The sequence below is a fragment of the Theropithecus gelada genome, chromosome 3, assembly GCF_003255815.1.
Source record: "Theropithecus gelada isolate Dixy chromosome 3, Tgel_1.0, whole genome shotgun sequence".
Lineage (NCBI taxonomy): Eukaryota > Metazoa > Chordata > Mammalia > Primates > Cercopithecidae > Theropithecus > Theropithecus gelada.
In genome coordinates, this window is record NC_037670.1 from 173511636 (window position 1) to 173528072 (window position 16437).

Consider the following 16437-nt stretch of genomic DNA (forward strand, 5'->3'; position numbering starts at 1 on the left):
TTGGGAGGCCGAGACGGGCGGATCACGAGGTCAGGAGATCGAGACCATCCTGGCTAACACGGTGAAACCCCGTCTCTACTAAAAAATACAAAAACTAGCCGGGCGAAGTGGCGGGCGCCTGTGGTCCCAGCTACTCGGGAGGCTGAGGCAGGAGAATGGCGTGAACCCGGGAGGCGGAGCTTGCAGTGAGCTGAGATCCGGCCACCGCACTCCAGCCTGGGCGACAGAGCCAGACTCAGTCTCAAAAAAATAAAAAAAATAAAAGTAAATTACTCCCCTCTGTTTAAATCCCCCCATAATCTTCCCCTTGTGTTGAGAATAAAATCCAACTCCTTATCTTGTCCTATGGGGCCCTTCCTGCCTCGGCATCACTTTCTCACCAGCCCTCTGTGCATGTCCTACCACAGGCTCAGTGTGGGTCCCAACAAACTGAGCCCAGGCACTCCTATCCTGGGGCCTTTGCCCTAGTTTTTCTCTGCTTAAAATTCTCTTCCCCCTAATTTCACATGGTTGACTCTTGTCATTCATATCTCACACAACAAACAGGGAATGAGTCCTTCAGGCTAGACTGAGATCACTTCTTATAGTGATACCAGCAGAAATGGTTTTAATGAGGCCAGGTTTAAGATGAGAAATTCGTCTTATTCAGGCAACACAATAAGGAAGCATGAAAATATTAAAGAAATAAAAGAATACACTTTTTTAAAAAACAGGGGCAATTAGATTACTAATTCTAATTGTGGGAGAAATGGGGGAGGGTTAAGGTGGGAGACAGAGAATTCAGAATATTAATAATACTGAAGGCAAAGATACCACCGGATAAAAAGGAATTTCATATTTCCAGGCCATTATAGGAAAGGGAAGAGACATTATGAATGTAAACTGGGCCCAGTATCATTTTCAACCAGCTCACGGCTCATACAGGGAAGGAAGCCTGGCACTATTAGGTTGGTTCCCAAAACATGATTCCTTAGAAGCCCATCTTACCCAGGGAATCAAGGGTCTGATAATTGGTCTTCATCTCTTGCTTATACATTTGCTTCTGCCACTTCTCCAGGATCTCCCACTCTTGTTCCGAAAAATATAAGGCCACATCATCAAATGTCACAGTTACCTGGAATCACAAATAGTATACACATACATTTTTACTTTACGGCTACTTTGTTTTTCAATGTCCATTACTTTATTGAGATACAGAAAGAAAACATGTTAATTATTTCTGGATGGTGCCATATTATATAATAAACAACAAAGGGGTCACAAATGTCTATTGAAGCCAAGTAAAATGAATGAATGGGCCGGGCGTGGTCGCTCGCGCCTGTAATCCCAGCACTTTGAGAGGCCAAAGTGAGTGGATCACCTAAGGTCAGGAGTTCAAGAGATCAGCCTGGCCAACATGGCAAAACCTCATCTCTACTAAAAATAAAAAAATTAGCTGGGCGTGGTGGGACATTCCTGTAGTCCCAGCTACTCGGGAGGCTGAGGCAGGAGAATTGTTTGAACCTGGAAGGCAGAGGTTGCAGTGAGTTGAGATCCTGCCACTGCACTCCAGCCTGTGCTACAGAGTGAGACTGTCTCAAAAATAATAAAAATAAACGAAAATGAATGAATGGGCCGGGCGCGGTGGCTCAAGCCTGTAATCCCAGCACTTTGGGAGGCCGAGACGGGCGGATCACGAGGTCAGGAGATCGAGACCATCCTGGCTAACACGGTGAAACCCCGTCTCTACTAAAAAATACAAAAAACTAGCCGGGCGAGGCGGCGGGCGCCTGTAGTCCCAGCTACTTGGGAGGCTGAGGCAGGAGAATGGCGTAAACCCGGGAGGCGGAGCTTGCAGTGAGCTGAGATCCGGCCACTGCACTCCAGCCTGGGCGACAGAGCCAAACTCCGTCTCAAAAAAAAAAAAAAAGAAAAAAAAAAAAAAGAAAATGAATGAATGAATGAATAGCAGGTCTTTGAACACAAAGACCATCTAAAGAGGGATGCTTTACTTAGCAGCAACCAGTTATTGCTGTGGAAGACTGGGTCCAGTATTGTTGGATGTGTCAGTTTTTGAAAAATGTTTTACTTTGAAATAATTACGTAGATTCACAAGATGTTGCAAAAACAGCACAGAAGGCTTCCCTGTAAGTGTGCCTATAGTCCCAGCTACTTGGGAGGCTGAGGCAGGAGGACTGCTTAAGTTCAGGAGTTCAAAACCAGCCTGGGTTTTTTTTTTTTTTTTTTTTTTTTGGAGATAGAGTCTCACTCTGACGCCCAGGCTGCAGTGCAGTGGCACAATCTTGGCTCACTGCAAGGTCTGACTCCCAGGTTCAACTGATTCTCCTATCCCAGCCTCCCAAGTAGCTGGGATTACAGGGTGTGCCACCATGCCTGGTTCGAGAGACCAATCTGGCCAACATGGCAAAATCTCATCTCTACTAAAAATACAAAAATTAGCAGGGCGTGGTGGCACGCCTGGATTATAGGCATGAGCCACTGCACCTGGCCAAAAAGTTATTTTTAAAAAGGTTCCACGTACCCTTCACCCAGTTTACCCTAAAGGTCATATTGTACATTATAGTACTATATCAAAACAAGGAAAAAAACTGACATTGGTACAATGTGTGCGTATAATTCTGTTATTTCATCACATGTGCTCACTCATGTAACCACCACTGCAATCAAAAACACAACTACAGTCAGCCTTTGTATTCGCAGGTTCCACATTCACAAATTCGACCAACCTTGGATCAAAACTGCTTTACAAATAAAAGCCAGGTACGGTAATCCCGGCACTTTGGTAGGCTGAGGTGGGAAGAGTGCTTGAGCTCAAGTTTGAGACCAGCCTGAGCAACATAGCAAGACCTCTTCTCTATTAAAAAATAAAATAAAAATTTAAATAATGTATTTTAAAACGCAATAATAAAATATACTACAAAATTTTTAAAATCCAGCATAACTATTTACATAGCATTTATGTTGTATTAGGTATTATAAGCAATTGAGAGATAATTTATATACAAGAAAATGTGCACAGGGTATATGTAAATTCTACCATTTTATATAAGGCACTTGAGCGTCCATGGATTTTGGTATCTGTGAGGGGTCCTGGAACCAATTCCTTGAGGATACTGAGAGACAACTGCATCCCATCACCACAAACAGCTCCCTTGTTCCAACCCTTTATAATCACACCCACAAATCTATTATCCATCACAATTCTGCCATTTCAGGAATGTTGGCTGGGTGCAGTGGCTCACGTCTGTAATCCCAGTACTTTGGGAGACCAAGGCAGGCAGGAGTTTGAGACCAGCCTGGCCAACGTGGTGAAACCCCGTCTCTACTAAAAATACAAAAGTTAGCTGGGCATGGTGGCACATGCCTGTAGTATCAGCTACTCAGGAGGCTGAGGCAGGAGAATTGCTTGAACCTGGGAGGCGTAGATGGCAGTGAGCCATGATTGTGCCACTGCACTCCAGCCTGGGAGACAGAGTGACACTCTGTCTCAAAAAAACAAACAAAAAAAGTTATATAAATGGAATCACATGGTATGCGACCTTCTGAAATTGACTTTTTTCTCTCAGCATAATGTCCTTGAGATCCATCCAAGTTGTCATGTTTACCAATATAGTCATGTGCCACATGATGCTTCAGTGAGAGACCACATATAAAACAGTGGTCCTATAAGGTTATAATATTGCATGTTTACTGTACGTTTATGTTTAGATACACAAATACTTATCATTGTGTTACAACTGCCTACAGTATTCAGTACAGTAACATGCTGTACAAGTTTGTAGCCTAGGAGAAATAAGCTACACCATATACCCTAGGTGCGTAGTAAGCTATACCATCTGTTTTTGGAAGCACACTCTGTTTGCACAACCACAAAATTGCCTAACAATGTGTTTCTCACAACGCATTCTTGTCGTTGAGCAACCCATGACTGTATTTCATTTCTTTTTTTTTTTTTTTTTTTTTTTTTGAGACGGAGTCTCGCTCTGTCACCCAGGCTGGACTGCAGTGGCCGGATCTCAGCTCACTGCAAGCTCCGCCTCCCGGGTTCATGCCATTCTCCGGCCTCAGCCTCCCGAGTAGCTGGGACTACAGGCGCCCGCCACCTCGCCCGGCTAGTTTTTTGTATTTCTTAATAGAGACGGGGTTTCACCATGTTAGCCAGGATGGTCTCGATCTCCTGACCTCGTGATCCGCCCGTCTCGGCCTCCCAAAGTGCTGGGATTACAGGCTTGAGCCACCGCGCCCGGCCCATTTCTTTTTTATTGCTGAGTAGTATTCCATGGTATGGATGCACCAGTTTGATTAACCATTCACCTACTGAGAAATATTTTGGTTTTAACTTTTTGGATATTAACAAAAGAGCTGTTATGGACAATCATGTACAGGATTTGGGGTGGGCATGTTTTTATTTTTCTGGGATAAATGCCCAGGACTACAACTGCTGTGTCATATGATAAGTATACGTTTAGTTTTTAAAGAAAATGCCAAACTATATTCTAGAGTGGCTGGGCCATTTTACATTCCTTTTTTTTTTTTTTTTTTTTTTGAGAGGGAGTACCACTCTGTTGCCCAGACTGGAGTGCAGTGGCGCGATCTCAGCTTACCACAACCCCCACCTCCTGGAATCAAGTGATTGTCCAGCCTCAGCCTCCCGAGCAGCTGGGACTGCAGGTGTGCCACCATGCGCAGCTAATTTTTGTATTTTTAGTAAAAACGGGGTTTCACTATGTTGGTCAGGCTGGTCTCGAACTCCTGACCTTGTGACCTGCCCACCTCGACCTCCCAAAGTGCTGGGATTACAGGCCTGAGCCACTGTGCCTCGTCACCATTTCACATTCTTACCAGCAATCTGTAAGACAGCATTTCTTAGCACCCTCGCCAGCATTTGGCAATGTCACTACTTTTAACAGTTCTAATAGGTGTAAAGTGATATCTAACTGTGGCTTTATTTTGGTTTTCCTAATGAGTAATGATGTTAAACATCTTTTTTTTTTTTTTTTTTTTTTGAGACAGAGTCTTGCTCTGTCACCCAGGCTGGAGTGCAGTGGCGCGATCTCAGCTCACTGCAAGCTCCGCCTCCCGGGTTCAGGCCATTCTCCTGCCTCAGCCTCCGGAGTAGCTGGGGCCACAGATGCACGCTGCCACGCCCGGCTAATTTTTTGTATTTTTAGTAGAGACGGGGTTTCACCGTGTTAGCCAGGATGGTCTCGATCCCCTGATCTTGTGATCCGCCGGCCTCGGCCTCCTAAAGTGCTGGGATTACAGGTGTGAGCCACCATGCCCGGCCAAACATCTTTTTATGTGTTTTTTCCCATGCATATATTCTCTTTGGCGAAATGTCGCTTTATATTTTTTGCCCATTTTCTAATTGGATCTTTTTTAACTGTCCAAGGAAGATTCTTAATTTTTAAAATAGAGATGGTGTCTTGCTATGTCACGCAGACTAATCTGAAACTCCGGGGCTCAAGCAGTCCTCCTACCTCAGGCTCTGAAAGTGCTGGGATTATAGGCGTGAGCCATCTTGCCTAGCTGAGCTCTTTATGTAGTCTAGATAGGAGTCCTTTGTCAGATAGGTGGTTTGCAAATTTTGACCCCAGTCCGTATCTTTTCACCCTCTTAACAGGATCCTTCAGAAAGCCAAAGTTTTCAGTTTTGATTATGTCCAATTTATCCCTTTTTTCCCTTTATTGATTGTGCTTGTGGTGCAACATCTAGGAACTTCCCACCATGCCCTAGGTTCTAAAGATTTTCTCCAGTGTCATCTTCTACAGGGTTTGTAGCTTTGTTTTACACTGAGACGTGTTTTTTGTTTGTTTTTTTTGTAGACATGTGATAGCCTACCTTGTTTTAACCTGATTCTCTCTTAGCTGAGGGAGCCAGACAGACTCCATTTTAGTTCCTTCTCTTTCAGCCCCTTTACCTCCCTCCCTTAAGGGCATAACTAGTGGAAACTGACTCAAAGCACGTCCAGGAATGCACTTACTGATAAGATATGAGGCAAGCTGCACCAGCAGCTCCTGGGGACGCGCTCGGTGGATGGCACCCAAAGCCCCTGCATTTATCTCTTTGTGATAGTTTAAGCCCCTGCACCTGGAACTGTTTATTTTTTGTTATAGCTTTTGTAACCAATCAATTTTTTTTAACTTTTTGCCAGTTCTGCTTCTGTAAAAATTGCTTCAGCTAAACTCCCCCCTCCCCCATTTAGACCACAGTATGAAAACAAAACTAGCCCCTTCCTCAGGGCCGAGAAAATTTTGAGCGCTGTCTCTCGGTCACTGGCTAATAAAGGACTCCATAATTTGTCTCAAAGTGTGGCGTTTCTCTATAACTCGCTTAGTTACAACAGATGGAGTCTCATTCTGTCACCCAGGCTGGAGTGCAATGGTGCAATCTCGGCTCACTATAACCTCTGCCTCCCGTGTTCAAGCAATCCTCCTGCCTCTGCCTCCTGGTGGTAGCTGGAATTACAGGCATGTGCAACCACGCCCGGCTAATTTCAGTATTTTTAGTAGAGACAGGGTTTCACCATGTTGGCCAGGCTGGTCTTGAACTCCTGACCTCAGGTGATCCACCCACCTCGGCCTCCCAAAGTGCTGGGACTACAGGCGTGAGACACCACACCCGGCCTGGGATGTGTCTTTTTTTTTTTTTTGAGACGCAGTCTTGCTCTGTCGCCCAGGCTGGAGTGCAGTGGCCGGATCTCAGCTCACTGCAAGCTCCGCCTCCCGGGTTTACGCCATTCTCCTGCCTCAACCTCCTGAGTAGCTGGGACTACAGGCGCCCGCCACCTCGCCCGGCTAGTTTTTTTTTTTGTATTTTTTAGTAGAGACGGGGTTTCACCGAGTTAGCCAGGATGGTCTCGATCTCCTGACCTCGTGATCCGCCTGTCTCAGCCTCCCAAAGTGCTGGGATTACAGGCTTGAGCCACCACGCCCGGCCGTGTCATTTTCTTAAAAGACAAACTGGAAACATAGATCATTTTATGTGAACTCATGTTGGCAACTAAAATTCACAATTTTAACAGGGGTGTTTCAAACAAAATGTCTGCAAGCCATGATTGGCTCGTGGACCATTAATCTACAATCTCTAGTATGGACTGAACTAACCAGGGCTGCTCTTCCTGGGTGTTTGAGGACACATCCGCTGTGGCAATAGGGAAGCAACAGAACATGTGTTAACTTTTGAAAATTCCATTTTCACTCCTTTCAGATTCTGTGCTATAAATATACATGATAGCCTAGAAGAAAAGCACTGGACATTTTGAAAGATGGCTGAGCTCTTCCCAAGTGTCTAGAAAATGTTGGTCAGGAGCACAATTCTCCCAATAAGGGAATCTAGGACACCTGACATTTGACACTTAGGATTTTGGAGATAAAAGTTTTAAAGCTAAAATTCTATCATCAAAACTATCATAAGCCCTGAAAGCTGAAGTATCAGCTATTATGACAAACAAGTTCAAACTTGTTTTATTTTTATTTTTTTTGAGGCGGAGTCTCACTCTGTCCCCAGGTTGGAGTGCAGTGGCACGATCTTGGCTCACTGCAACCTCCACCTCCCAGGTTTAACAGATTCTTCTGTCTCAGCCTCCCGAGTAGTTGGGATTACAGGCGACAGGGTTTCGCCATGTTGGCCTGGTCAGTCTGGAACTCCTGACCTCAGTTGATCTGCCCGCCTCAGCCTCCCAAAGTGCTGGGATTACAAGCGTGAGCCACGGTGCCTGGCCTTGTTATTCTTATAATGAGACTTAAACCAAAATCCTCTACGGTTTTCTTGTACCTCACCCATGTATTTTTGTTGTTGTTGTTTTGTTTTGTTTTTGAGACGGAGTTTCGCTCTTGTTGTCCAGGCTGGAGTGCAATGGCACGATGTCGGCTCACTGCAACCTCTACCTCCTGGGTTCAAGTGATTCTCCTGCCTCAGCGTTCCCAGTAGCTGGGATTACAGGCATGCACCACCATGCCTGGCTAATTTTGTATTTTTAGTAGAGACGGGCTTTCTCCATGTTGGTCAGGTTGGTCTCGAACTCCCGACCTCAGGTGATCCGCCCGCCTTGGCCTCCCAAAGTGCTGGAATTACAGGCATGAGCCACCACGCCCAGCCACCCATGTGTTTTCCACCTATAAAATTCCCATTTATGACCATATTTACAATTAGCATTAAACTGCTACAGTGGAAAGGAAAATCAAAAAAAGATTTCTCCTTGCCTATCCCAAATAATACATTAGCCAAGAAACTGTTATCACATTTTCTATGAACTCAAATGTACAGTCAAAGAAGAGCTACCACAAACTTTCCCAGAGAGGAATATTCCAGGAGGTTCCCAATCATTTAAAGAAGAGAGAAAAAAAGAAAGCCTGGCTGTAGAAACACAGCTTGAAGAAATCAGAAAAAGAATCTGTACTTGCCAAGGGAGGCTGGGGAAAGGGAGTGGGAGGCAAAAGGGAAGAATCAAATATAAATAAGGAGCATTACATTCGTAAGATTATAAAATTTCATTGGGGGCACAAGAAAAACTTGCACATATAAGAAGGTTATACTTCACTGAATGTAACAGAGTTTCCTGGATTAAGCCTCAGGATATGCCTTTCAAACTCTAAAACCGGTGCTCAAATTTTCCATTACAATACTACAGCATTTACGGTAAATTCGATTTACGCTAACCACCCAATTCATTTTAAGTTTTCTGTCCTTTCCTAGAGGGAGCAGTCTCCAATTTCTCTCAGTTCCAGTTTTCCTTCTCCTTTTTCTCATCTGCTTAACACAGATGTGCTTCTCTGAAACTACCTTCAGCAGGAGAGCACGGGCCCCAGAGACACCCCGAGGTTCAGAGTCCCGACACTGAAGGCAGGGACAGCGTTGTTGATCTGAGCCGACAACAAGCTGAGAAACAGATCTTTCCCACCCGGATTCTTTCTCCCAAACCGACTTTTATTTATTGATTAAACAGACGGGGTCTGGCTGTTGCCCAGGCTGGACGGCAGTGGCTATTCACAGGCGCGATCCCACTAACGATCAGCACGGGAGTTTTGCTCTGCTTGGCTTCCGAGCTGGGCCGGTTCCCCCTCCCTGGGGAACCTGGTGGTCCCCGCTCCCGAGGTCACCACACAGATGCAGAACTCGGAGGCACCGCGCGATGGACACAGCGCATATACAGCGCAGAGCTCCCGGGCTCAAGCACTGCTCCCGCCTCAGCCTTCCGAGTGGCCGGGGCCACAGACTCGCGCGGCCAAGCCCGGCCAGACCAGCTTTTCCCCAGGTCAATTCCAGAACAGCACACGCAGCACGACTGCGCCTTCTCCAGCCCGGCCCGGAGCTCAGTCCGTGGGCCACTGCCAACCCCCAGACCCAGGCCCCCGCCGCCCCACTCCCTGGACGCGGACCCCACTCCAGCTGCAACAGGGACCCGAGTTTCGACAGTCCTGCATCCTCCATCGGCCCCTCTTACCGAAGCCGGCTCGGCCATGGCGGTTCCGCACGAACCGGCCCCGCCTGGCACGGCCTCCCCTCCGCTCCGCCCCAACCCGACTCCCAGGCACAGCCTGGCTTGCCCCACAACGCAGCGCCGACCGGGCGCGGTGCATGCTGGGACTCGGCGCCCGGCAATGGCTGGGGCCGCTCCGCCCCATAGCGCCCCCTGCGGGCTGGAGGAGCGGCGCCGCCCGGGGGGTCGGTCCTCAGAGGAGGGGCCCGGGAACCCTCCGTGCAGGCCGCAGCACGCCGATGTTTGAGGGAGCCTCGGACTCCCGGGATCTGCAAGCGAGGGAGGCGGTCGGAGACCAGATGAGGGAGCTGACGGGAGGGGAAATGGAGGGGCAGGTGAACATGGAGAGAGCAGGAACAGAGAGAGAGAGAGAGTAGGGACAGCGACTGGGAGACGCGCTCCACAGAAACCCAGACTGAGAGGCAGCAAGAGGGGAGCGTCCGGTGCGGTTCCTTCCAAAGCCGCCCCCGAGTCAGGGATGAGCTCGAGGGCTTCGTCCGTGAGGAGGTCCCGGGAATCCAGCGAGGCCGGATAGGTGGTGGGAGGCGGGCGGTGGCCTGAGGGTGTCTGTTCCGTCGGGGGCGCGGAGGCCGTGGGGGCCCTGGGTTTGTCCCTTCGGGGACGCGGAAGAGGGGTCCGCCCACCACGTCCGGTCCCCGTGGGTCCAGGGGCCTTCTGGGCTCCCCGAGCGGCCACGCTCCCTCCTTGGCAGAGAACGGCCCCGGGCAGAGACCCCATGCGGAAGCCACCCCGGTCTCGGGGCCGCCTGCGGGGACTCAGGGTCACCCAGGGATGCGGGCCGGGCACCCTCGGCCCCCGGCGGGAGACTGTGACAGAGCGAGAGGAGACAGACGGAGACCATGATACAGGGCGTGAGAAACACGGGGATGCAAAAACAAGGGAGAGGTGGGAAGGCAGAAAGGAGAGAGAGGGCAAGGAAGAGGGTGGCGATCGTTCCCAGAAAATCAACCTCGCATTCTGTCCCAGTCATGTTTAAGGTGTCAGGCTAAATAAAGTAACAAATGAAAATGACTGGTTCTGTCAGGAAAGGCGGGACAACTCCAAGCGGTGCTAACAGGTCATAGGAGGATTCAGCGATTTTCTGATTGGCAATTGGTTATCGGAAGACCAGGTTCATAGAAAGGAGTGTCTGGGTTAAGATAAGGAGTTGTGGAGACCAAGGTTCTTAGGATGTCTCATAGTGACCGGCTTTAGATGGCAAAAATGTCCTATTTAGACCTTTAAAAGGTGCTAGATTCTCTGGCCGGGTGCCGTGGCCCAAGTCTGTAATCCCAGCACTTCGGGAGGCTTAGGCAGGAGGATTGCCTGAGCCCAGGAGTTGAAGACCAGCCTGGGCAACATGGCGAAACCCCATCTCTACAAAAAATACAAAACTTTGCCGGCACAGTGGCAAAGACGTTAATCTCAGCTATTTGGGAGGCAGACGTAGGAGGATTACTTGAGCCTGGGAAGCGAAGGTTGCAGTGAGCCTAGATTGTGCTATGACACTATAGCCTGGGTGACAGAGGAAGACAGAGGGAGACTCTCTCAAAAAAATTAAATAAATAAATAAATAAAATAAAAAATATATAGTTTGTTTGTTTTTTGGGTTTTTTTCGAGACGGACTCTTGCTCTGTTGCCCGGGCTGGAGTGCAGTGGTGTGATTTCAGCTCACTGCAACCTCTGCCTCCCAGGTTCAAGCGATTCTCCTGCCTCAGCCTCCCAAGTAGTTGGAATTACAGGCATGTGCCACCACGCCGGGCTAATTTTTGTATTCTTAGTAGAGATGGGATTCTGGGATTCACCATGTTGGCCAGGCTGGTCTTAAACTCTTGACGTCATGATCCACCTGCCTCGGCCTCCCAAAATGCTGGGATTACAGGCATGAGCCACCGCACCCGGCCCTATATTTTTATATAAATATATAATATATATGGCAAAGAAGGCTATTTGGTGATAAAATATTTTGATTTCCTTCTTTGTCATGCAATGTTATGCCACAGTCAGGTTGGAAACTAAGCCGGTATATAGGGTTAAATAAAACCCTCCTGGTGAGATTTTTATGGTTTGTAGGGCGTGACTCCCTAGGTCTCTTAGTTAGAAATTTGGACAAGAAAGGAAAAAAGGTCACAATTTAGTTGGTATCCATATCATTGTATGTGAAAAGTTTATTTATTTATTTATTTATTTTTTTTTTTTTTTTTTGAGACGGAGTCTCGCTCTGTCACCCAGGCTGGAGTGCAGTGGCCGGATTTCAGCTCACTGCAAGCTCCGCCTCCCGGGTTCACGCCATTCTCCTGCCTCAGCCTCCAGAGTAGCTGGGACTACAGGCGCCCGCCACCTCGCCCGGCTAGTTTTTTGTATTTTTTAGTAGAGACGGGGTTTCACCGGGTTAGCCAGGATGGTCTCGATCTCCTGACCTTGTGATCCGCCCGTCTCGGCCTCCCAAAGTGCTGGGATTACAGGCTTGAGCCACCGCGCCCGGCCGTGAAAAGTTTATTTTTTATTTTTATTTTTTTTGAGACAGAGTCTTGCTGTGTTGCCCAGGCTAGAGTGCAGCAGCTCGATCTTGGCTCACTGCAACCTCCACCTGCCAGGTTCAAATGATTCTCCTGTCTCAGCCTCCCGAGTAGCTGGGACTACAGGTGCATCCCACCATGCCTGGCTAATTTTTATATTTTTAGTAGAGACAGGGTTTCACCATATTGGTCAGGCTGTTCTCCGACTCCTGACCTCAGGTGATTCACCCATCTCGGCCTCCCAAAGATTACAGGCATGAGCTACTACACCTGGCCTACAACAGTTTTATTTTAATTGCTGATAGTATTCCATGGTGTGAATATACTGAAGAGTATTTACCCATTGAAGGATATTTGTATTTTTGCCCGTTTTTTATTTTTTTATTTTTTTATTTTTGAGATGGAGTGTTGCTCTGTCGCCCAGGCTGGAGTGCAGTGGCGCAATCTCAGCTCACCACAAGCTCCGCCTCCCGGGTTCACACCATTCTCCTGCCTCAGCCTCCCGAGTAGCAGGGACTACAGGCACCTGCCACCACGCCCGGTTAATTTTTTGTATTTTTAGTAGAGATGGGGTTTCACCACGTTAGCCAGGATGATCTCGATCTCCTGACCTCATGATCCGCCCGCCTTGGCCTCCCAGAGTGCTGGGATTACAGGCGTGAGCCACCACGCCCGGCTGCGTTTTGTTATTTTTTATATTTATTTGTTTGTCTATTTATTTATTTTTTGAGATAGAGTTTCGCTCTCGTTGCCCAGGCTGGCATGCAATGGCACAATCTCGGCTCACCACAATCTCTACCTCCCAGGTTCAAGCAATCCTCCTGCCTCAGCCTCCCTAGTAGCTGGGATTACAGGCATATGCCACCATGCCCAGCTATTTTGTATTTTTAGTAGAGAAGGAGTTTCTCCATGTTGGTCAGGCTGGTCTCAAACTCCTGACCTCAGGTGATCTGCCTGCCTCGGCCTCCCAAAGTGCTGGGATTACAGGCATGAGCCACCATGCCCGGCCTATTTATTTATTTTTGAGATGAAGTCTCACTCTGTTGCCCAGGCTGGAGTGCAGTGGCGAGATCTTGGCTCAGTGCAACCTCCGCCTCTGGAGTTCAAGTGATTCCCCTGCCTCAGCCTCCCGAGTAGGTGGGATTATAGGTGCACACCACCCCACCTGGCTAATTTTTGTATTTTTAGTAGAGAAGGGGTTTCACCACGTTGGCCAGGCTGGTTTCAAACTCCTAACCTCAAGTGATCCTCCTGCCTTGGCCTCCCAAAGTGCTGGGATGACAGGAATGAGCAACCACGCCCGGCCTTTTCCAAGTTTTGGAATTCTGAATAGAACCGCTATAAATGTTTGTGTACAGGCTTTTGCGTGAAGATAAATTTTTATTTCTTTAAGGTAGATACCCAGGAGTGGGACTGCTGAGTCATGGTAAATATGTATATTTAATTGTACAAGGAACCAGCAAACAAACCATTTTTAAGAGTGACTGTGCTGTTATGTGTTCCCCTTATGAACTTATGAGAGTTCAGTTGGTCCACGTTCTTTATTTGGTATTTTTAGCATTTTAAAAAACTGTTAGACATTCTAATCAATGGTGTTGTTACTGAAACACCAGGGTTTGGGTCTAGGTGCTGCTGTTTGTGGCTTAGAAAGCCAATCAGGGAGACAGTAAGTGTTACCAAGGAAGAAGGCTTTAATTGGGTGTTACTGCTGAGGAGATGGGAGATGGGAGATCAGTCTCAAATCCATCTCCCTGACAGACTAAAATGAGTGGCTTATATTGCTGGTAAGAAATGTAACCATATGTGGAAAAACATGAATTGGTGAGGGGTAAGGAAGAGGGGTTGGTGAACAGGAAGTAGATGGTGGGTTATGCAATCATGATAGGTGAGGGGTCTGACTTTCATTGTCCAAATGCAGTGATCTTGTGAGTTTCAACTGGTTCATACTATCTGGGAGGCCTGATGGTTTCCTGAGAAAGGAACTCAGATAAGACAAATGTAACTGTCTCAAGTTTTAAAAGGATCAGTTACTGTGTTTATTCAAAGAAACCATATACATCAGCTCTATAGGGCAATTGGATCTGTTTCAGTATAGGGGTATCTCGATGTAGTTTTTATTTGCATTTCCCTAGTTGCTAATGATATAAAAAAATATTATTATGTGCTAAATTGCCAACTTTTAGTTAAGTTTTTGTTCTTGTTCCTTGCCCATTTTTAAATTGTATTTTTCTCAGGTTGATAAATATGGACTTTTTATTAAGGAAAGATTTTATTATAGGCAATTCTTTTAACGTATTTAGAACAGGCTGGGCGTGGTGGCTCACACCTGTAATCCCAGCACTTTGGGAGACCAAGGCTGGTGGATCACGAAATCAGGAGATTTCCTGGCCAATACGGTGAAACCCTGTCTCTACTACAAATACAGAAATTAGCTGGGTGTGGTGGTACACGCCTGTAGTCCCAGCTGCTGGAGAGGCTGAGACAGGAGAATCGCTTAAACCTGGGAGGCGTAGGTTGCAGTGAGCCAAGATTGGGCCACTGCACTCCAGCCTGGCGACAGAGTGAGACTCCGCCTCAGAAACAAAACAAAACAAACAAAAAACATACGCAGAACAATATAATAAGCCCCAGCCATAATCCAGCTTTGGAAACATTTAAAAATATATATTTTATTTAGCATTTCTATTGAATTTGTAGTAGGGGGGAGGGTTTCGTGTTTTAGCTTAGTCTATTATCCTAGTGGAAAATTATTTGCTTTTGACACTTTTAAACAGTTTTAGACATTTTAAGTATGTTCACACCTTTAATAGCTATGCAGCATACCAATTTACCACAACTTATTCATCCAGTCCTCTACTAGACATTTTGTTTATAGTCAAGTTTTAGTTTATAGTCAAAAAGCATCAAATACTGCTTTTGATGAGTCTTACATTTGCAAATATATTTATGGAATATATTACTAGAAAAGTAATTGTTTGATCAAAAGGTCTACTTATTTATAATTGACACACTACTAAGTTGCTCAGAAGAGGTTATATCAATTTATAGCTCCACCAACTTCCTTATATTCTCTCTCTCTTTTTTTTTTTTTTTTTGAGACAGAGTCTTGCTCTGTTGCCCAGGCTGTAGTGCAGTGCCACGATCTTGGCTCACTGCAACTTTCACCTCCTGAGTTCAACTGATTCTCCTGCCTCAGCCTCCCAAGTAGCTGAGATTACAGGCATGCGCCACCACGCCTGGCTAATTTTGTGTTTTTAGTAGAGAGGGGGTTTCTCCATGTTTGTCAGGCTGGTCTCGAACTCCCAACCTCATGTGATCTGCCCGCCTTGGCCTCCCAAAGCGCTGGGAATACAGGCATGAGCCACCCTGCCTGGCCCAGAGAACCAACTTTCTCTCTTTCGAGACAGAGGGGCACCCGAATGGGACCTCCAGACCTCAGTGGAGTGCACCGGATTTTGTAGGCAGGCTTGAGGAGACAGTGTCTGATTTACCAGGGGCCCAAAGATGGGTTGGACCAGGTGTGACATCTATATAGCATGAGAGGAAGCTGGCCACCCACCCTAATCTTCTTAATGCAGATGGGCTTGCCACTGGGCCAGTGCCATGTTGTCTGCTCCCCACTGCACAAGTGGTTGGAAAGAAAAAGAGAAGATGGAGTTGCCATTTTGAACACGCCTAGTCTCTGGTAGCCTTTTCTGATTGGCACAACTGCCGGCATTCACCCGTGCAAGCTTCCACTTGCTTGTGTATGTCTGCAGCTCAACTTTACAGGCTCCTTGTTAGAAATAAAATTTGGGGGCTGCTTTTTATTAAAAGGAAACCCTTACTGAGGACTTTCTTACCCTCACTATCTGCCTAAATAATTTCTTTTTAACTCCTATATCAGCAGTGAGGACAACCAGAGGTCACTTTGATAGCCATGTTGGTTTTGGTAGGTTTTAGGCTGGCTTCTTTAGTGCAACCTGTTTTATCAGTAAGGTTTTTTTTTTTGGATAGAGTTTCACTCTGTTGCCCAGGTTGGAGTGCAGTGGCACAATCTTGGATCACTGCAACCTCTCTGATGGGTTCAGTCAATTCTCCTGCCTTAGCCTCCCGAGTAGTTGGGATTACAAGCCTGCCACCACACATGGCTAACTTTTGTATTTGTATTTTAGTAGAGATGGGGTTTCACCATGTTGGCTAGGTTGGTCTCGAACTCCAGGGCTCAAGTGATCTGCCCACCCCAGCCTCCCAAAGTGCTGGGATTATAGGCATCAGCCACTGTGCCAGCATGGTCTTTATGACCTGTATATTGTGAGGACTTCCTATTTCATCCTGTGATTTAGAATGCCTTAACCATCCGGGAATGCAGACCAGCCTCATTTTACCTAGCCCCTATTCAAGATGGAGGTGCTCCAGTTCAAAGGCTTCTGACAAAGTGATCTGCCTGCCCCAGC

At 47.0% G+C, this 16437-nt stretch overlaps 1 protein-coding gene across 1 annotated transcript in view; it reads right to left on the reverse strand.

Annotated features, from left to right (window-relative positions):
* The window catches only part of ZNF425 (zinc finger protein 425), a 19985-nt gene extending 10522 nt beyond the window's left edge, over positions 1-9463 (reverse strand). The window contains exons 1-3 of the mRNA XM_025381105.1: positions 9446-9463; positions 988-1114; positions 30-49 (exon numbers count right to left, since the gene is read on the reverse strand). Of these exons, the coding sequence (XP_025236890.1) occupies positions 30-49; positions 988-1114; positions 9446-9463 (165 nt within the window). The remainder of the gene's footprint in view (positions 1-29; positions 50-987; positions 1115-9445) is intronic.
* Between the last annotated feature and the right edge of the window lie 6974 nt (positions 9464-16437).